At 33.5% G+C, this 23,758-nt stretch overlaps 2 protein-coding genes across 3 annotated transcripts in view; one reads left to right on the top strand and one right to left on the bottom strand.

Annotated features, from left to right (window-relative positions):
* The window catches only part of Eip74EF (Ecdysone-induced protein E74), a 408,268-nt gene that overhangs the window by 260,540 nt on the left and 123,970 nt on the right, over nt 1–23,758 (bottom strand). The window lies entirely within an intron of this gene.
* Nucleotides 9,781–23,758, top strand: part of Lsm11 (U6 snRNA-associated Sm-like protein LSm11) — a 46,001-nt gene continuing 32,023 nt past the window's right edge. The window contains exon 1 of the mRNA XM_088274277.1: nt 9,781–10,098. Within this exon, the coding sequence (XP_088130403.1) occupies nt 9,789–10,098 (310 nt within the window). The 5' untranslated portion in view covers nt 9,781–9,788. The remainder of the gene's footprint in view (nt 10,099–23,758) is intronic.

Genomic DNA, 23,758 nt, shown 5'->3' with positions numbered 1-23,758 from the left:
CAAACGTTTTTTATTAATATCACTAGTCCGTCTTTGGTCGGTTGGAAGATATTGCTTTTTAGCAATAATACCGCCAATGTACTTTTTATTTTCTATACATGAAGTTTAAATAAATAAATAAATAAATAATTATAAAATATGATATCGCATTCGTTCGATCGCCACTGGTTTGTCACTCCGGCTGGCACTTTCACCAAACTCGAGAGAGATATTACGCAAGCAAGAAAATGCATCAAATTAATTTGCGAACCGCTAATGAAATTATGAAATACCGCGCAACTGGTGAGCGGTAATGAATTCACAGAGTGACCATTCTTAAATCACTGCATACCATTATAACCGACCGAAACACGTACTAGCTCCATACGCATCGTAATAATTTAATGTAATATATGTACACTCGTTTACAAATTACAAGCTTTGCTGCTTGTATTATTTAATTATTATATTTACGGTTACGAAAACATCGCATTAAATTTCTAAAAACACAACTAAGCATCGCGTTGTTTATCAGCAAGGGTGAGCAGAGAGAATATATATAATTGTTGGGTAATATATCCAAAATTAAACACGGTTATTGGATTGAATTCTTCTCTATTTACATATATCGCTCACTCCTTTCAAGAACGTCATAAATCAAAAAACTCGATTTTTCAGGAGAACGTTTTTAAAGTTTAAAAATATAATACAATGCATTAAAAATAAATATCAAGCCAATTACTGAACTTTTTACTGTGCAACAGATCTTTTTAAGTAAAACCTGAAGGTTTTTTCTCCATTTGAAAAATATTTTGTTTATTTTAAAAAATAATTAAACAATGCCTTTTCTTCAAAATGCAAAAACAACACTTTCTGCCCTGTGGCGGGTAAATATTAAGTTAAAAATATGCCGCTTCTGCTGGGATATAGTAAATTTTCTGGGCATTCCGAAAACATGCACAACTGAAAATTGGCGATTTTTGATTTATGATGTTCTTGAAAGGAGTGAGCGATATATGATAATATATGACGCGTTTCATCTTTAAGACATTATCTTAACTTACTACCCTTCGAGCCGCTTCTCTGTGGGGTAAATGCAAAAAATGTATTTAAATTTTTATTTTTATTTTAAAGACATAATTAAATTATTTATCTAGTTATATAGTATCTAGTAATATTAGTCGAAAATACAATTTTCTCATATATATGATCTAAATCTACTAGTCGTTGCATTATAATACTCAAGTAGTAAAAAAACAAGTGTTTTTTTTTATAATTTTATCGAGTATTTCAATGAAAAAGAAAAAAATTAATAATTTTTTTTGCATTTACCCTACAGAGAAACGGCTCGATGAGTAGAAAATTATGTGTGTATATATATATATATATATATATATATATATATATATATATATATATATATATATATATATATATATATATATATATATATATTTATATATAGGAAAGGGTGATTCATTTTATGCCACCCTGTGGAAGCCGACTAATGTACATATAATATAATACATAGAGTCTGCCATGTTTCTAAGTATTGCAGCGTCGTAGGCGCTGGCGCTGGCGTGAATGCAGTTTGCCAAAGTGCATCGCACTGCAGACCTGTGGTACCTACCTCACAGCGAGCCGTCATGCACGACCTTCCACTGCATGTGCTAGAGAAAGTAAACTCTAGGCAAGAAAGTGTTCGTAGAGCGGTGAACGGTTATATTCACATAAAACTGTATTCAAAATAAGCTAAAATATCGCTCACTCCTTTCAAGAACGTCATAAATCAAAAAACTTGATTTTTCAGGAGAACGTTTTTAAAGTTTAAAAATATAACACAATGTATTAAAAATAAATATCAAGCCACTTATTGAACTTTTTACTGTACAACAGATCTTTTTAGGTTAAACCTGAAGGTTTTTCTCCATTTGAAAAATATTAAGTTTATTCAAAAAAAATATTCAATCAATACCTTTTCTTCAAAATGCAAAAACAACATTTTGTGCCCTGTAGCGGGTAAATATTAAGTTAAAAATATTGCGCTTTTGCTGGGATATAGAACATTTTCTAGGCATTCCGAAAACATGCACAACTGAAAATTGACGATTTTTGATTTATTTCGTTCTTGAAAGGAGTGAGCGATATCCGCTATGACAGCTTGGCTGTCCAAACTCAAAACACAGTAAGGGACATTTTTTTGTAGCATGTTTTTTTTTGCATTTTTGGACTAAGCTGATTCTTCTTAGTCCAAAAATGTAAAAAAAAACGTACTACAAAAAATGTCCCTTACTGTGTTTTAAGTTTGAGCAGCCGAGCTATTAGCATCCACTGCTAGTACTCCTGCTACCATCACCCCATTTCTCTACAGAGGTAAGCAGAGAGGATGGAATGCCGCACTTGACTGTCTTAACGTAAGTTCTAAATTATTATGTTTGACGTCTTAAAGTGTCGGTAACGACGAAACCCGGTCACTGGTCAAATAAAAGTGGAAAAAATTACACAGTTATTATTTTATATAGAAGAAAAAGAATATAGAATATAATTTATATTTGAAGCGCTAACTTTGTGATTTTTCATTTTATAATTAAAATGTAACTTTGTTTTAAAATCACTATAAATATTTTATTATAACAATGTCTACCGGTTAGCTTCATACATTTTTAGTCCAAATTCTTTTTCAAACCCTTATCCGCAACCAATGGTGCATAGGGCACTGCTTCATATAAACGCAGTGATACCTTGATCGTTACCACATGAAAGAAAGGTGATCATCCCTCGGCTTCAGGTTCCAATCCAGGGTGATATTGAATAAATATTAGAGTGAAAAAAACACCATCACATTAGTCGTTATTTTATTCAATAATCGACCATTTAACTCGACATTTCATCGATAATCGTTAATGTTTCATCCGCCTCCGTAGTGTAATGGTCAGCACGCTCGCCTAACGCTCAGGAGGTCCCGGGTTCGATTCCCAAGGGGGGTAAAATAAATATAAGTGATTTTTTCACTGTAATATTTATTCAATGTTACCCTGGACTGGCACCTGAAGCGGAGGGCTGATCACCTTTCCTTCATGTGTAAACGATCAAGATAACACTTCGTTTATATGACGCAGTGCCCTATGCACCACTGGGGTGCGGGTAAGGGTTTTATTATTATTATCGTTAATGAAAACCGCAAAAAAGGCCCAAATTGCATGCGATAATATCTGTTATATCAAAACGGGTAACACGGCACGGGTAAAAAGTGCACAGAGAATGAAATAACAATTTAATAACAGTCTAATAGTGAAATAATGATCGGAGTGGTTCGTGCCAGCCGATGAGGAGAAAGTTGGTACCGCGCAGCTCTGCTGGAAGAAGTGGAAAATAATGAAAAAGAAAATGCGCAAGTGGAAAATAAGATATAGTATTAAGAGAGCAGTCTGCACGAGTGACAAGCAGACTGCTGTCTTAATTTTTATATATTTATTTCATAAATTTGACAATTCTTACTGTTATGTTTATGTTATGTTTAACGCAGTCCTGGTTCCAACTCTAATGTACGGAAGTGAAACATGGAGTTGGCAAAAGAAGGATGAAAGTCGACTGAATGCAGTCGAAATGCGATCTCTCAGAAGAATGTGTGACAAAACGATGTATGATAGATGTGCGAATAGTGAAATAAGGAAGGAATGTAAAGCTGAGATAAGCATTATCGATAAAATTAAGAAAGGTGTGTTGAGATGGTTTGGACATGTAGAACGAATGAGTGAGGAAAGAACGGTAAAACAAATTTATGAGGCGAATGTCAGTGGGAAAAGAAGCAGAGGAATATTCAGTCTACTTTCATCATTCTTTTGCCAACTCCGTGCCAATCACACAACTTTTTACGATAAACATTTATGGCGCGTGAAAATAAACTTTAAAAAGAAACACTAATGACTTTGATTTCCAATTTATGGGAGCGTTCATTAATGAAATAGAAAAGCATGTCTAATGGAAACACACATCACAGACTCCCCTCTTAATACTAATCGCTCTATGACAAGTCAATTCTATTCTGCCAGCGAAGCGTTGGAAACGCATATATTATGATTACATCGTATTCTAATAAAAAAGTATGCATATAATTTTATTTTATATCTTTTTTTCAGTAATCACTCTACCTGAATGTATCGTGTATTGTTTAGAATCAAGTTTTCACTTTGAAATTTAAAAAAATGTGGAAAGTACATATATAGATATAAGAATGTAGAAAAAATGAACAGAACTCAGTTGGTAGAAATCCATATTGAATTGTTGGGTAATATATCCAAAATTAAACATGGTTATTGGATTGAATTATACTTTAATTATGTATTTATATATATATGTATATATATATATATATATATATATATATATATATATATATATATATATATATATATATATATATATATATATATATATATATATATATATATATATATATATATATATATATATATATATATATATATATGATAATATCGCTCACTCCTTTCAACAGCGTCAAATATAAAAAATCGTCAATTTTCAGCTAACCGCTTCTTTATCAAGTATCTTAATAAGCGGTTAGCTTCGAAACCGGTAGACATTATAATTAAGTTATAATAAAATATTTACAGTGATTTTAAAACAAAGTTACATTGTAATTATAAAATGGAAAATCACAAAGTTAGTGCTTCAAATATGAATTATTCTTTTAAAATGTGTCGAAAAACACAATTGCTGATTTTTTTTTTAAAAGAATAACCGGCAAAGCATTTATTTTAGACGCTTGTCTGCAGGTAAGATAGTAAGGATAGGGAAGGTAAATGTGAAAAATTACACCCAGACCAATTGAAAATAAATATTTCTTGAAATCATTTTGCAATTGGCGGTAATCGAACCCGCGACGCCAGTATCGCAGTCTATCGTCTACCCAACTACGTCACGGCGCCTGTCGATTTTTAACAACTATTATTGAATGCTTTTAAAAGCGTGTTTTGCCAATATTTTGTGGTGATTTTTTGGCTTGGCTTGTTATTCAACTTCCGCTCAAAATATGGTCTTTGTTATCATCATATTTTGTAGTTGAAAAAAATAGAAAAAGAGGCAAATAACAAATAACAATGAGTCTGCACCTCGCACGAGCGGAGAATGCATTCTCTTCAATTATGTACATGGTCCGGTTTTTCACTGCGAGTTTAAAATATTGTTTACAACATTTTGAGTACGTCCAAATACTTGTTCGTCTAAATCTGGATTATCTCCAATTAGGTGTCAATTTTTACATTTTTTTTCGTCATATCTACATAAATGAAGAAAAATATGGAAGTCTGGGCATTTACTAGGCCGTCATAGGCCGGTTTAAATGATTATTTTACACATGTGTAACATTCATCAATTTTACCCATGTCTCTCGTGAAATCTTTCAAGTTCGAGGACTGTGTTTCGAGATTAAAGAATATATCTGGAAGTTCCCAGAATTTGAATATGTACACGTGTGTAAAGTAATCACTTAACTAAACCTATGACATATTATTTTTTGACAGCTCATCAAAGATGAAGAAGAATATGGAAGTCTGGGCATTTACGGGGCTGACGACCGTATAGGCTGGTTTAAGTGATCATTTTACATACGAGTAACATTCACCAATTCTACCCATTATTGACAACCACACAACTCAAATTCTTGGAAGTTCTATATATGAACCAATTTTGAAACATTATTCTTGAATCACTGGAACTTCACTAGAGACATCTATTGGTGAGATGAAATTGGAAATGGAATTGATTACGACTGTAATTGGAGATAATCCAGATTTTGTGAACAAGTGTTTAGACACACTCAATATATTGTAAACCTATGACGGTCGTAATCGTTGTAAATGCCCAGACTTCCATATTATTCTTCATCTATGATTAGGTTGATGATCTATGATAGAGCCAGGAAGAAATACAGGTAAATTTAAAAGTGCGAAGACGCGTAGTGCATTGCACATGTGGACACACTGAGAGACCTGTGTGATTCTGATTAACAAACGTGTCCCCGTGAGACGAAAAAGAAGATGTTCAGGAAAAATGAAAGTGCATTCATCTGTTACGCGCGAGAAGTGATTGACACCAGCTTGTAACAGAGTACCTACTTCTCCCACTAAACTCGAATCGTGTACACAGACCGTTACCATTAATCTTGATTCATTTATTTTTTATATATATTTTTTTATTTTCATAAATTAAATATGTAATTACCTAACCATAACGCCGCTTTCCCGTAGGAGTAAGCAGAGAGAATATAACGCCACACCACACAATCTTCGCCTCTTCCACATTCATACATCTTCTCATACATGCACGCCCATTTTAGCTCTCCTGACCTTTAAACAAATCTTAAATAAATATATAAGAATACAATTTTTTTCATCATTTCTTTAAGTACCATATACACACAAGTCAAGATTTTTCATTTTTTTTTCAATTTATTTACATAAAGTGTATACATTTATTTAAAGAACAATTTTAAACATTTAAAATACATTTTGCAGAGACTCACCAAGCCACCTTTATACTTGTCGGTGGAGTTCTTTTTACATACATTTTTATTGTTTTTATCCATTTTAACCTAATATACACACAAAAAGGAGAGGAAAAATTAAGAATTTATTGTTGTTTTTGCATTTTAAAGAAAAGGTATAGTTTAATTATTTTTTAAATATACTAAATATTTTTCAAATGGAGAAAAAACCTTCAGGTTTTACTTTAAAAGATTTGTTGCTTAGTAAAAAGTTAAATAAGTGGCTTAGTATTTATTTTTAATACATTTTATTATATTTTTAAACATTAAAAACGATCTCCTGAAAAATCATTTAAACATGACGTTGTTGAAAGGAGTGAGCGATGTATACATGTTTGAATGTACGGCGTAGGAGATAGTTGTGGAAATGGCCGCCAGAGCTCCCCGCGTCGCTGCAACCGCCTCAGTAATAGTGTGTAATAACAATTCGCATCTATTAGTCGCGTCACCTTCGGTTAGGCCTTTGAATTGATAAATAAGCAGCCGGCAAGGCCTTCTGCAATGGGCAAAGCAAACACTGCTCGTACTACACTCAGACTTGTGCCGTATGAATAAATTCATTCCGTACGGGAGTGGGGATCCAGGAAGACAAATTATCCAAACACTCGAGTGACGGGCGAAAAAACAAAATTGACCATAAGTAAAGCATCAACAAATAACAAAACAAACTAATTCACAATCTCTTGGGTAATGTGTATATCCAAAATTAAACACGGTTATTGGATTGAATTCTACTTTTATTACATACATATATCGCTCACTCCTTACAACAACGTCATATATAAAAAAACTTGATTTTTTAGGATATCGTTTTTAAAGTTTAAAAGTATACTAAAATGTATTAAAAATAAATCAAAATAAATCAAGCACTTATTGAACTTTTTACTGTGCAACAGATCTTTTTAAGTAAAATCTGAATGTTTTTTCTCCATTTAAAAAATATTTTATATGTTAAAAAAAAAATTTAACAATGCCTTTTCTTGAAAATGCAAAAACAACACCTTCTGCCCTGTAGCGGGTAAATATTAAGTTAAAAATATGCCGCTTTTGCTGGGATAAAGAACATTTTCTGGGCATTCCGAAAACATGCACAAATGAAAATTTACGATTTTTGATATATGTATGACGTTGTTGAAAGGATTGAGCGATATATGATAATATGTGACGCGTTTCGTCTTATTAAGTCATTGGCAAACACTCTCAATAGTGCATAGGGCACTGCGTAATTGATACATTTGTGTATAAGTAGTATTTTGAATTGTAGTGAATTTCACAGAATCAGAATAAGATTTTTTTTTAAGTTACAGCGCTTTGGAGGTGACACTCCACAAAAGTGGTGCTTAAGAAACCGTCTAATTGTTAGTGCTTTTCTTGTGGCCTTCCTCCGCACTCATGTACGTCAACATTGCAATACTTGTTGACAAATCATACAATTATTCTCGTTACTATTGCATCGACGCAGTGTTATCTTGATCGTTAATTACATAACTGCAAGGTGATTAGTGATGCGCCTCTCATACTATGGTATTATTTAATAAATATTAAAATGAAAAGGCAATTGTATTTATTTCGTATTATAATAATTAATTAAATAAATAATTTAATCAGGTACCCGATAGAGGAATGCTCAGAAGGCTAAACAAGAAGAAGAAGTGGCGTTTCATCCTCTCTGCCTACCACTGACATAAAAATGTAAATTAATTATAGTAGTGGCTGCGAGTAAGTCTTTTTATCCATTAAAAATACAATGATTTTTCTCAGTTAGCTTAATAACTGCGTTTATTTTCTATGAATGATACAACACCAAAAAAACATACCAAGTTTTTAAAACGAAAAAAAAAACAAATTGAATTTCATAAAAACTAGTCCGTCCGTTACTTAAGTGTTAAACAAAAATATAAAAACAATCAGACAAAGACATTTATATTGAAATACTGATTTATTAGTCAATTTTTCTTCATAACCCAAGTTCATTACATTGCAACAATTTGGCACTAAAGTGAAGTAATAAAAAAACTGTATCAATTAGAATACAAAAAAATCAGTTAACAATATCAAATATTTAAGTTTTGATAACTGTTATTATATTTTTTTAGTAAATAATTTAAACGATAAATAATGATTTTCTATGTGCTCTTGAATAACACATATACTGTAAATAATAATGGTAATTTTTTTGATTGGACACATGGGAGAAACAACAGAATGTAATTTTTTATTATTATTACATTATTATATTTTTTATTACTATTTACAATATGTTAGTCGATAACCTGCAACTGTTTTGAGAAAATGGTAACACTTCCGAGTATAATAACGTCAAATTATTTATATTTATAAATTTAATATCATTTTAACGATTTACTTGGAATTGCAATATACATATATTTATAAATATACATTGTGAGGTTATGAAATATTTTTCACTATTCGGCCATGTCGTATTTAATGAATAATTTTCTTTTGCATAGTTTTATAAATAATTATTGTAAAACGTGCTCTCGGCACGGGAAATCTTAGTAAGGGTACATTGCTGTGGATTTTAATTTATAATGGTATGTATGATGAAATATATGGAAAATAATTTTAAATTTATTTTTATTTAAAGAAAATATCCATAGAAAGGTCGTTTAATCTTTGGTAAGATTTTTTTACCGCAATACTATCGTGTGTATTTTTCACTTTATTTCTCATCCATTCATAGTCTTAAAGTAAATTACCAAAGTATGGAAATATGGTATAAAATTTACTTACAAAAAACATAATAAAGAAATTTTCTTTTTACACAAACATACATTTCACTTTTTGCTCACATTAAATATAAATACGTACAATGCATGGTATCAAATACAAATCATATTGTTAATACAAATAAATAATTATGCACATAAGAACATATTACTCATACATGTAAAGTAATGGTTTGCCTTGAACGTCGAAAAAAACCTTCAACATCAAACAAATGAAAGCATCTACACAAGGAATTTATAAAAACAATAAATATTAATTACGTATTTGATCCATACGTCAATATGGTAGCATTCAAATAAAACGATAAATATTTATTACAAAAATTAAAACTAAAATGTATAATTTATTGTAGATTGAACGTATTACATGCTGTTCCGAAACGTAGAAATAAGCGGCAGTACTTACTCACGCGGAAAAATAATATTCTCGCTACATATTTATTTTTCACTCCTGGCAACCCCGACATTGTTTTGAGTTTTGACAGTTCTCCAAGATGGCGGAAGCCGGAGGCAGCGGGTCGCCGCCAGGCGATGTAGTCGATGATAGTGACAGCAGTAGTGGCGATTCTTTAGACTTTACGAGTTCGCGATTCGATCCTTTGAAAGCTCTCTATGCCAAGGACATTAAACTTCCGGCCCCGGATGCCCCTGTGTATGATAATATCGCAATATTTTCATCTCGCATGAAGGCCGGCACGCTGGACGTGCCAGCCGGTAAATTGGCGGCCGCTCGCGACGAATTGAATGCGAAAAAAGCCGAAGAAATCGCCGTCAAAAATAAGGAACGATTTGCGGAACATCAAAGTTTGTGATTTTTATTTTATTATTATTTAAAAATATAAATACATATTACAATAGAAAAGCCATTCAAAATATACCAAATAAAACGAAAACGTTGTTTTTAAACATTTTTTATTGGTATTTTTCTGCAGCCGGTTTCGACAAGAACCTTGTCACCTTCAGGGATAAACACTTACTCATAAATTAAACATGTACAGTACATGTATCCCTGAAGATGACAAGGTTCTTGACGAAACCGGTCGGAGAAAAATTACCATTAAAAAAGTGGTAGAAAACAAAATGTAGTTTTGTTTTTTTAATAAATTTTATTAAATGTGCCACAAAGTATCTGAGAAAAACATTGAGAAAATATAAATATTAATTTATATCCAATCTTCTCTAGCTATTTTCAACTGCGTATTTAAAAATGTGCTGTTTTAGAAGATTTCAGTATTTATATATTATCATATTATATCATTACTATGTTTTTACATAAGTAAAATAAATATATACCTCGTATAGTCCTGTTCAATATATTTTTTTCAAAACAAATAATTCTTACGGGTCTACTGCGACCATCGCCCCGATTATCTGTAGGGATAAGCAGTGGTGATAGAACGCCACAATCGACTCCTGAAATACATTCCTAACTCACTCTACATCAACATGCATACACACCATAGTCGTACATGCCCCGCGGTTACTTTTTAACGATTGCAATATATCGTATATTTAACTTAATTTTAGTTTTTAATAGTTTTTGTATAGAAAAAATAAGTTTTTCTTCGAAAAATGTACATGGTTTTGAAAAGAAAAGTATTGTTGAAAGGTAAGGAGTTTAAAAAAAAATACATTTTTCCATATACGAGTATAAATTCTCAAAAGCAAAAAAAAAAACAATATACATTGTTATTGTCGGGATGTGGTCCCGTGGTTAGTGTCGCGGACTCTTAAGTCAGAGTTTCTCGGTTCGAATCCACTCTACCACAATTTGATACCTATTTCCAATAATGAGCCGCTTAGGCTCACAGAAATAGTATGAAATTAAAATATTTGTGTAAATAATAAAAACACAAATATTTCTCATTACAAAAAAAAGTTTAAAAAAATCGAGCGTGAATAGATATCGCTCACTCCTTTCAAGAACGTCATAAATCAAAAAACTTGATTTTTCACGAGAACGTTTTTAAAGTTTAAAAATATAACACAATGCATTAAAAATAAATATCAAGCCACTTATTGAACTTTTTACTGTGCAACAGATCTTATTAGGTAAAACCTGAAGGTTTTTTCTCCATTTGAAAAATATTAATAATAAATAATAATAAAACCCCGCACCCCAATGGTGCATAGGGCACTGTGTTATATAAACGCAGTGTTTTCTTGATCATTTACACATGAAGGAAAGGTGATCAGCCCTCCGCTTCAGGTCCAGTCCATGTTAATATTGAATAAATATCACAGTGAAAAAATCACTTATATTTATTTTACCCCCCTTGGGAATCGAACCCGGGACCTCCAGAACGGTAGCCAAGCGTGCTGACCATTACACTACGGAGGTGGACAAATAGGTGGAAAAATATTTAGTATATTAAAAATAAAATTTAACAATACCTTTCCTTCAAAATGCAAAAGAACATTTTCTGCCCTGTAGCGGGTAAATATTAAGTTAAAAATATGCCTCTTTTGCTGGGATATAGTACATTTTCTGGGCATTCCGAAAACATGCACAACTGAAAATTGACGATTTTTGATTTATGACGTTCTTGAAAGGAGTGAGCGATATGTGACTTCTCCGGTGGTCTCCGGTGGAATTAATTATGATTTTGCGAATATCCCCTTAATCCGATAGAATCAAACACATAAACGTCGTGTTCCACATTTTCGGCATAAATTTGCATGCATTAGGCTAAATAATTGAAATTTAAAATTTAGATAATACCGATTCTATGTCTAGTAAATTTATTCACCAGGCTTCGGTTAAAATGATTACAATTTAACATCAAGGTTGCAACAAATTATCAATATTCATACAAAAAAATTAAAAAAACTTTTCCTGCCTAGATATCCATATTATTAAAAAAAGAATACACTTGAATAATAATAATGAATTATACACGCATAATTAGGTAACGGTCAAGGATTTTAATAATTATTTATAGGTGAATTGTTTCATAGTGACCCCGAATTAAGGTCCGAGTAGACGTGCGATTTTCGGATACGTTTTCCGAATGCCTTGCGAAAAACCCGCTCGCGCAAATAGATGTCAAAAAAGGACGAAAGCAGTGTGAACGCCGTCGATATGCGATCTCTTAGGCGAATGTGTGGTAAAATCGATGTGTATCTGAATTAAATTTGAAGACATTTTAATGGAATGTAAGGCTTTTTTATATGGGAATTATCATTTATAAAGCATTTATTATGTGCAAGGTTTATAGATCATTTAGTGGATTTTTGTTTATTCTAGCTAATTAAATATGTTTTTATTTGAATCTATGTTGGGATGGAATGTAAGGCTGGGTATGTCCGCCTCCGTAGTGTAATCAGCATGCTCGGCTACCATTCTGGAGGTCCCGGGAGGGACCCGATTCCCAAGGGAGGGTCAAATAAATATAAGTGATTTTTTCACTCTAATATTTATTGAATTATAACCCTGGACTGGTAACTGAAGCGTAGGGCTGATCACCTTTCCTTCATATGTTAACGATCAGGATAATACTGCGTTTATATGATGCAGTGCCCTATGCACCATTGGGGTGCGGATAAGGGTTTGAAAAGGCTGGGTAAGCGATAATTGAAATACTAACTAATCGAGTAATCATCACGCCGTTTCCCCGCAGGGGTTGACAGAGAGAATAAAACGTAACACCTTTCTGTCTTTGCAAACATTCTTCGCCTCTTCCACGTTCATGCATTTCCTCATACATACCCGCCGATTATTACGACTACTAACCTGACCACCAACTAAGTGTTTGGCATACCTGATCGTACCATGTTTTTCTCGGTCTTCCTCTGCTCTTTTTTTTCAATTACATTCGCCTCATAAATTTGTTTAACCGTTCTTTCCTCACCCAATCGTTCTACATGTCCAAACCATCTCAACATACCTTTCTTAATTTTATCGATAATGCTAATAATATTTAATGTAATTAAAAAATATTACAAATCGTAATAATAATTTTAATTAAGTTACAAAAAATATTACTATATCATTTATTTATTATTTCGAGACATAAAAATACTTTGTGTTTTGATCCACTCACATTTTTATTAACCAACTAGTTTCGGCAACAACCTGTTGCCCTCTTCAGGGTTTAATTTATGACTTAACATACTTATATATAAAAAAGAAACAGTGTACATTTTACACTGTTTCATTTTTATATATATATATGTTTAGTCATAAATTAAACCCTGAAGAGGGCAACAGGTTGTTGCCGAAACTAGTTGGTTACTAAAAATGTGAGTGGATCAAAACACAAAGTATTTTTATTTCTCGAAATAATATTTCAATATGATCCACAAAGTTAATGTTTTCAATATTCAAAACATTCAATTTATTTGCTAGACATTTCTACTTTTAACGTATTTTAATATACCAAAGCTTTCTTTACACGCTGTAACTCGATTCAGGAATACGAACCCTCTACTGCGGTTCTGCGGTTGTAATTTTCATCATCGCCTTAGAGAGCAAACGTACTAATTGCAAAAAAAAAATACTTTTCGACTTGTAAATGCAGAATTCACTCATATTTGCTCTCCACTAAGCACTCATCAATATGCCAAAATTTCACCTCCTAACTGAATGAAGAAACTAGTTTTTCGTAAACTTGTAGTATGTCTTTTCGAACGAGAACTTTTTACTGTGCAACAGATCTTTTTAGGTTAAACCTGAAGGTTTTTTCTCCATTTGAAAATTATTTAGTTATTAACGATCACACATATCGCTCACTTCTTTCAAGAACGTCATAAATCCAAAAACTTGATTTTTCAGGAGAGCGTTTTCAAAGTTTAAAAATATAATACAATGTATTAAAAGTAAATATCAAGGCACTTACTGAACATTTTACTGTGCAATAGATATTTTTAGGTAAAACCCGAAGGTTTTTTCTCCGTTTGAAAAATATTAAGTATATTAAAAAAAATAATTAAATAATACCTTTTCTTCAAAATGCAAAAACAACACTTTCTGCTGTGTAGCGGGTAAATATTAAGTTGAAAATATGCCTCTTTTGCTGGAATATAGTTCATTTTCTGGGCATTCCGTAAACGTAACTGAAAATTAAAGATTTTTGATTTATGACGTTCTTGAAAGGAGTGAGCGACTTGTATTCCTTCTTTTTATCAACATTCTAACATCTTTCGTACATCTAATATTCTCACCTATCAAATTTGCATTTTTTCGCATCACCAATCCATCAAATTGAGAATCATCCGACCTTCTCACTTCCACCGGATTTATTCGAATCTCCAATCCACCAGACCGGCCAGATTTCGAATCCGCCGAGATCCCGATACGTCAGATGGACGGCCCCCTTCCCGGAGGAATTCCCTCAAGCGGTGGGGGGCCGGGGGGGCGAGGGGCAGTGCACGGGGTCACCGCCCCGGCAGGGCGTCGAACCCGCGGTGCAACTGCACACAAACGCACGCAAACTGCAAGTGCGCGAACCGCGCGGGGAGAGGCCGACGCGCTCGCGGGCAAAATGCACCACCGAGTGAAAAGTGCACTAATTTCACCCGCATATATTTTTTTTAGATAATAAATATATTTTTGACATCTCTTCCCATGAAGAGATGTCAAAAATATATTCATCTATATGAAATATGTTCATCTATATGAAGGAGGTAGTGGTTGGAAGTCTGGGTATTTATTATTCTTCTCTATATAAAAATAAGAAAAAAGCTATACATAGCTATAGATTGACTGACTGAAAAGCGCACTTCATTTTACTCGCGTATAAAAAATATTATTATAATCAAAAACCCTTATCCGCACCCCAATGGTGCATAGGGCACTGCTTCATATAAACGCAGTGTTATCTTGATCGTTTACACATGAAGGAAAGGTGATCAACCCTCCGCTTCGGGTACCAGTCCAGGGTAATATTGAATAAATATTACAGTGAAAAAATAACTTATAATTTTTTGACCCCCCCTGGCAATGGAACCCGGGACCTCCAGAACGGTAGCTGAGCGTGCTGACCATTACACTACGGAGGCGGACAAGGAGGTATAAAAAATAAACACTTGTATTTTTTTTTTGAGAACTCAACATAGATGAAGAAGAACTTTAAATGGATATTCATTAATTGATTCGCCAGTCACTCAGTCACTCGTAAAATCTGTCAATTTTTTATTTAAGGTTAACATGGTAAATACCACTATTTATTGAAATCTATTGACACGTCGGCCGTCCAAACTTAAAACACAGTAAGGGACATTTTTTGTAGTGCGTTTTTTTTGCATTTTTGGACTAAGTAGAATCTACTTAGTCCAAAAATACAAAAAAAACGTACTACAAAAAATTGTCCCTTACTGTGTTTTGAATTTGGACAGCCGACGTATTTCGATGCATTCCGTGTCATTTTCAAACACCGTATGTGAAGCTTAGTCCAAATTTTAGAGTTGTGTCCTTGGGACGTTGAAGGTTGAAGAGGGGGTAGGAGATGTTTTTTAATTTTTTTTTATCAGTGGGAACATGGACAATAGGGGGGAGGCTTTAGTCATTGTCAAATTGTGAATTATGGGTTTAATAGTATTTATATTTTTATGAATTTCTATAGTTTCAAAATGTTGCAGTTTATGAAAAAAAAAGTACTAATACAAAATATTAATTTTTTAAAATAATTTCTACGTTATTGTTGCTATATCGTTCACTCCTTTCAAAAACGTCATAAATCAAAAATCGTAAATTTTCAGTTGTGCATATTTTCGGTAAGCCCAGAAAATGTACTTTATCCCAGCAAAGGAGGCATATTTTTAACTTAATATTTACCCGCTACAGGGCAGAAAGTGTTGTTTTTGCATTTTGAAGAAAAGGTATTGTTTAATAATTTTTTTTTAAATATACTTAATATTTTTCAAATGGAGAAAAAAAAATCAGGTTTTACCTAAAAAGATCTGTTGCACAGTAAAAAGTTCAGTAAGTGCCTTGATATTTATTTTTAAAACATTGTATTATATTTTTAAACTTTAAAAACGTCCTCCTGAAAAATCAAGTTTTTGGATTTATGACGTTCTTGAAAGAAGTGAGCGATATGTGTGATCGTTATCTATTTCATGGTTAGCGAATTATTCTAAGAAATAGTGATATTTACCAAGTGAAACTAAATTAAAAATGTATAGATATTACCACAAAGTGACTGCCAAAATAATTAATGAAGTTACTCAAATATCATTAATCTCACGACACAGTACATATGAGTTCACAAAAGCCATCAGTGTTGGATTGAGAAAGTTTTCATTTTCATTTTTGGATGTATGCAAGATGTTAAAAATAACTGGATTTGTGAACAAGTATTTGGACACACTCAAAATGTTGTAAAATATTTTTTCTTTTAACCGATTATCGCTTTCATTGTAACATTTATCGCCAGCAGAGAGCCGCACAGATAACAACAGTAAAATGGTTTATCAACATATTTTTATTTAATTTAAAACACTCTCCTTATCATTCATTGTTCACTTTGTATATATTTGTTTAATCATCTAACGTCCAAGTGACTCAGAAATCTAGATACAGCTTATGCAGCACCGCTTATCACGGCCCCTACTTAGACTTCAATTTTCATACTTGTGAATGGGTTTACTCTTTATGTTTAATGATACTATAATTTCATGTAATTCATAAGTAAAAATTCTTGACAAAAACATTCAATCGCTTTGTGTAATACCAACTAAAAACTCTACTTCACTACTACCGGTTTCGGAATAACCGTTCCATCATCAGGTCAACTGTAGATTGAAGTATAAATTTTAATTGGTGTTGAGAAGATGCATGATGGATGATAAGGAGTGTGTTATATTATCATAACTTAACAATGCTTTTAAATTAGAAAAAATATATATTTACTTTTCCTTGGTAAATATCATTATTTCTTAAAGTCCATTTTGCCACGTGTTTCACGTGTCACAATAGATTTTAAGAAATATGGGTATTTACCGAGAAGAAGTTTTTTTTTAATTATGCTTCACCTACGACGGTCGTAAGCCCCTGTAAACGACAGACATCCCCAGACATCCATATTCTTCTCATATTTGTTGACATGTAAAAAAATAATATGAAAACTAACTCCTTCAATTGGAGATAATCCAGATTTGTGAACAAGTATTTGGACACACTCAAAATGTTTTTAATTACTTAGTATACTTAAATGCAATATCAACTTGTGTCGGGTTGTGGTCCCGTGGTTAGTGTCGCGGACTCTTAAGTCAGATTGATTTTTCAGGAGATCGTTTTTATAGTTTAAAAATATAATACAATGTATTAAAAATAAATATGAAGCCACTTATTGAACTTTTTACTGTGCAACAGATCTTTTTGGGTACAAACTGAAGTTTTTTTTATAGCGGGTAAATATTAAGTTAAAAATATGCCGCTTTTGCTGGGATATAGTAAATTTTCTGGGCATTACAAAAACATGCACAACTGAAAATTTTCGGTTTTTGATTTATGACGTTCTTGAACGGAGTGAGCGATAAGTATTTATTTTTCATAATTTTATAGTTTTTTTTTAATTTTATTTATAAGTTTCAAAAAATGTTATTTTAAATTGTCTAGCCATACTCAGCCACGCGTTGCTGAGGCTTAGTCTGATTGAATGGAAAAGCGAAACTGGCGTCGCGGGTTCGATTCCCGCCAAATGGGAAATAAAATCAAGAAAGATTAATTTTCAATTGGTCCGATTTTTTGCGATGTATTTTTCACATTTATCTTATCTTACCTTCCCTATCCTTACTATCCTACTTGCAGGCAAGCCTATAAAAATAGAGGCTTTGCAGTTTAATCTGGCATTAACTACATTTCAGTACGGTAGCCCAGCGTGCTGACCATTACACCACGGAGGCGGACCAAATAACAGTGAAAAAATACTTATTTTGACCGCCCTGGGAATCGAACCCGGGACCACCAGCATGGTAGCCAAATGTGATAATCGCTACGCAACGGAGGCGGATTATTCGTATTTGATTTATGTATTAAATGTTCAATCGAACAATGATTTTTGAATCTGCATTTTATTGTTTAAAAAACATATTTGTGACAATTGTTTCGCCTAGTTATGGCATTTTCAAATGATTGTGAATAATCAATGGACTGACTGATTGATTTAACATTTAATACATGAATTAAAATGGAGTTCTACAAATTAAACGCCAAATCTATAAATAAAGTCTTTTTTTTTCTTTAATCTTTTCCGCAGATACTTTGTGGCACATTTTATAAACTTTATAAAATAAATTAACTTTGTTTTCACCACATTTTTTGTTAATACAATTTAATTTACCGGTTTCAACAAGAACCTTGTCATCATCAGGGTTTATTTTCATTCTTTTTTTTATAAGAAAAAAGATAAATATTTGGGTTTTTATTATTTACACAAATATTTCAATTCCATACTATTTCTGTGAGCCTAAGCGGCTCATTATTAGAAATAGGTATTAAATTGTGGTAGAGTGGGTTCGAACCGATAAACTCTGACTTAAGAGTCCGCGACACTAACCACGGGACCACAACCCGACACAAAAACGTTAAAAACATTAAAATACTCTCACCAAAAACTTTCACACACTCTGTAAAAATGCTAAATTCATATTTGATATTGAGTTCAAAACTGCATTGGATTTTCTAGTCCTTTTTTCGATTGCGTAACAGCCTACTATCCACTGCACTGATCAATCTCAGTCTGGGTGCATAGCCTGTGCATTTATCAATGCGAAAAGCCGCCAGCAAGAAGGTCTAGCACAAAAAGGGTGAAATTCAATCACATGGGAAAATGCACGACTTTTTATATTTTACCATTCGGTGCCTTATATTTGCCTTCTGCGACTTCAGACGCATTCTCTCTGTATCGCGAGTGCATAGGCCCGAGATGCAGTGGTTCAAAGTCAAGAATGGCAAAATGGAAATTGGTCAAAATGTTGTAGCAAATGTGTGCTCAGTGATTTGTAGAAATTACGGTGTTTGAAAATGATGCGGAATGCATCGAAGCACGTGTCACAAATGATTTTAAGAATTAGTGGTTTTTACCGAGTAAAATTTTAGTTAAAAATTGAAGACTCCCATAGAGGAAATATTCAACAAATTGTAACATATCGCTCGCTCCTTTCAACAACGTCAAATATAAAAAATAGTCAATTTTCAGTTGTGCATGTTTTCGGAATGGCCAGAAAGTGTATTATAACATTAAATACATGAAATGATGGACCATTATCTATATAATTTGGTGGTGGATTTATAAATTTGTATTTATTTCGATTGACAGTGACAGGGATATTGGCTTTCAAATTTAAATTCACAGTAAAATCGGGATACAATTTTGCAATTTTTAATAAATTTAGCAATCTGTATCAGATCTCAAGACCATGATCTGAGAGGTATAGAATATATCGCTTACTCCTTTCAACAACGTCATACATCAAAAAACTGGATTATTCAGGAGATCGTTTTCAAAGTTTAAGAATATAATGAAATGTATTAAAAATAAATACCAAGCCACTTATTGAACTTTTTACTGTGCAACAGATCTTTTAAGGTAAATCCTGAATGTTTTTTCGCCATTTGAAAAATATTTAGTATATTTGAAAAAATTATACATTTTCAATAACAATACATAATAATATAATATATAAAACCCTTATCCGCACCCAATGGTGCATAGGGCACTGCATCATATAAACGCAGTGTTATCTTGATCGTTTACACATGAAGGAAAGGTGATCAGCCCTCCGCTTCAGGTACCAGTCCAGGGTAATATTGAATAAATATTACAGTGAAAAACAATCAGTTGTATTTATTTTACCCCCCTTGGGAATCGAACCCGGGACCTCCAGAACGGTAGCCGAGCGTGCTGACCATTATACTACGGAGGCGGACAAGGATACTCACATAGCAATACATTTTCTTCAAAATGCAAAATCTACACTTTCTGCCCTGTAGCGGGTAAATATTAAGTTGAAAATATGCCGCTTTTGCTAGGATCTTGTACATTTTCTGGGCATTCCAAAAACGCGCACAACTGAAAATTGACGATTTTTGATATATGACGTTGAAAGGAGTGAGCGATATGTATAAAATATCGTGGATAAACTTGACTTTCGATGCAGGAGGCTTTGGTTCGACACTTTTGGTGGCGTTTCGCTGCAGTCGGCCAACCTAGCACGGTGGGTATGCACACAGCTCGACGCGGAGAAAGCACCAACACAGCTTCATGCACCTGACTTGCATATCGTAAAATGTTGCGCCTGTATTGGTTTTTTGCATTAACGACACAAACAGGTGCTCGTCACTCTCTCTCTCTCCACAGTCTTCTAACCTAACACTTTCCATGCACTTTTCTTCTCGACAAAATCCGTCCAACCGGGTATCATCACTCGGGAGGAATATCTAATTTAATATACTCATTTGAATATGTCCATGGAAGCCAAGCTAACGGCGTCCTGGTACCGAAACTAATGTATGGAAGCGAAACATGGAACTGGCAAAGGAAGGATGACAGCAGAGTGAACGCTGTGGAAATGCGCTCCCTCAGACGAGTGTGTGGAAAATCATTGTATGACAGAATTAAAAACGAAGATATAAGAAAGGAATGTTAGGCTGAACGAGGGATAATTGAAAATATTAGAAGAGTTCTTTACGGTGGTATGGACATGTGGAGCGAATGGATAGCGAGAGAATGACTAAGAAAATATATGTGGCGAATGTGAGAGGGAAAACAGAACGAGGACGACCGAGAAAGACTTGGCATGATCAGATCAATCAGAACCTAAAATCTGGCGGTGTCAAATGTCTGCGTAATTGGAGGGCATATATGACTAGATGTATGGATGTGAAGGAGGCGAGGAGTGTATGTCAGGACAGAAGAGTGTGGCGTTCCATCCTCTATGCGTACCCCTGCGGGGAAACGACGTGATGGTAGTAGTAGTAGTAATAATAAAATAATAACCATATCCGCTCCCTAGGTGGAGCATATGGAGTCCACAAACTGTCTCCAGGCTTTTCTGTCGGCTGCCAGCTCCCTTGCATCCTCCCAAGTCAGATCCGCGTCGCGAAGTTCTGACGAGAACTGCCGACGAATTATCAGCAGTGGTCGTCCTGGGCGGCGCGAACCTGATGCCTTGTAAAAGAGGCAAGCTTGATGGCGGCTCTCAGGAGGCATGCGGAGTACGTGGCCAAGCCAACTGAATCGCCTTTTTTTGTAGTAGTAGTAGTAGTAGGAATATTTCATTTAATATGCTCATTTCGTTAATTGATTCGGCAGTCACTTTGTGGTAAAATCTATCCATTTAATTATTTAATAATAACATTTAATTATTTAATACTTAAATTAGTGAATAAAAATAAGAAACAGCTACTACCGCCTCTTCAACCTTCAACGTCCCAAGGACCCAACACTAAAAGTTAGAATATTTAGAAAATTTAGAATTTTATACATATATATATATATATATATATATATATATATATATATATATATATATATATATATATATATATATATATATATATATATATATATATATATATAGTATTAACAATTAAGTATTTCGGCTCACACAGGCCTAAAGCATTCTATTATTTTTTTTTGCATATATTCGAGTTTTTTAAAAAATTTACTAGTCCACCCACGATATGATTTATTTTTTAATTTTTCTATCCGTTTTAGTCAATTTATTCATTTTAATTTCCAATTAATTTTGTACTGTAGAGTCGGTAATACATTATAGTAATTGCTTCATTTGTTATTGTTGAAATAGAAAATTAATTCCGCTACAAGTGCGTTTAAAACGCTAAAAGTAAAAGCATGACTCAAGTCGAGGGAGGTGAAAACATTTCTCTGAACTCTTGGCTTTCAGTCTAAAGCAGGGCTGCCACAAATGTGGAATAATGATAATAAGTTTGGATATTTTACAAGTTTTTTCAAAACTTTAAATTTTACTTCGTCGAGATAGAATAACAAACGCCAGGATCAGGGAAATATGCGAGATGGAAGATGTCGTTAGGTGGGAAAGGTAACGAAGGAGACAATGGTATGCGCATGTGAGGATAATGGAACCATCCAGACTCCCCCACATCGCACTGTACGGCCGACCCCATGGTAGACGAATCCCGGGCAGACCACCAAAGAGATGGGTCGATAGCTGGGAATCGACATCGCAGGAGGCTAATCCCTCTTAAAAACAGGCCACAAGGCCTACACCAAGATGAAGAAGAAGAAGTTTTACTAAGTAAATACCTTAACCTGTCCGGGAGTATGGACGTAAATGAACGTCGGTGGGAATTTCTCCTTAAAGGAGTATCGGCGTTAATAAACGTCGAAGTCCGTCTGTCACTTGGTATGTTACTTGTATTGCAATGATATCTGTGGATATTTGTCCGCCTCCGTCGTGTGATGGTCAACACGCTCGGCTACCGTTCTGAAGGTCTCGGGTTCGATTCCCAGGGGGGTCAAATAAATATATGTGATTTTTTCACTCTAATATTTATTCCATATTACCCTGGACTGGTACCTGAAGCGGAGGGCTGATCACCTTTCCTTCATGTGTTGACATTCAAGACAACACTGCGTTTATATGATGCAGTGTCCTATGCACCATTGGGGTACAGATAAGGGTTTGAATGAATAAATTTTGTCATAATTGAAAAATATTTCGAATAGGTGTTTTTTTTTTAAAATTATTTAAACATAGTTTCCATCTTCATAATACATCGATTCAATGAAAAAATATGATGTAAAAAGAACCCACTCCCCAGAGAAAGTCGGACATCAATTTTTGTACTACCGGAAAGGTTAAAACCTTTTGTGACACGTGTTTCGATGCATTCCGCATCATTTTCAAACACCGTATTTTCAATGACGTACCATACTCCAACACCATCACAGACAAACCCGCCGTAGAGCACACACATAGAGAGTATAGAAGCACCACTACACACAGACATCTCGCATCTAATATTTTACCCGAACGTTGTCTGAGGTTAGTTCTGGGTCTTGATCTCTCCCGGATGAAATCGCTCTACCAGCAAAAGAGGACAAGTGTCAAAAAGCCCTCAGCAAAACTTGAATTTAATTTATATTTGAAGCACTAACTTTGTGATTTTCCATTTTAAAATTGAAATATAACTATGTTTGAAAATCACTTTAAATATTTTATTATAACATAATTATAATGTCTACAGGTTTCGAAGCTAACCGCTTTAAAACAGAGCTATATATTATTTACGAAAAATAACTCCTATAATTGGAGATAATCCAGATTTGTGAACACACTCAAAATGTTGTAACTAAATTAACTGGTCAAATTATAAGCCAAAATAATAAAAAAGAAAATTTTATTTTCTGGCGTTTCTCATGTATGTGATTATAATCCAGAATTCAGACCTTACATACTAATATAAGAGTTTCTGCTCAACATAGAGCTTCTTTTCATCTCGGCAATAGATGTCTCTAGGGAAGTTCTAGTGATT

The sequence above is a fragment of the Brachycentrus maculatus genome, unplaced genomic scaffold (assembly GCF_059751285.1).
Source record: "Brachycentrus maculatus isolate JH-2025_06_01 unplaced genomic scaffold, ASM5975128v1 h1tg000653l, whole genome shotgun sequence".
NCBI classification, from domain to species: Eukaryota; Metazoa; Arthropoda; class Insecta; order Trichoptera; family Brachycentridae; genus Brachycentrus; species Brachycentrus maculatus.
Note: the sequence above shows the minus strand (reverse complement) of the source record. Positions and strands in the feature narration are given on the sequence as shown.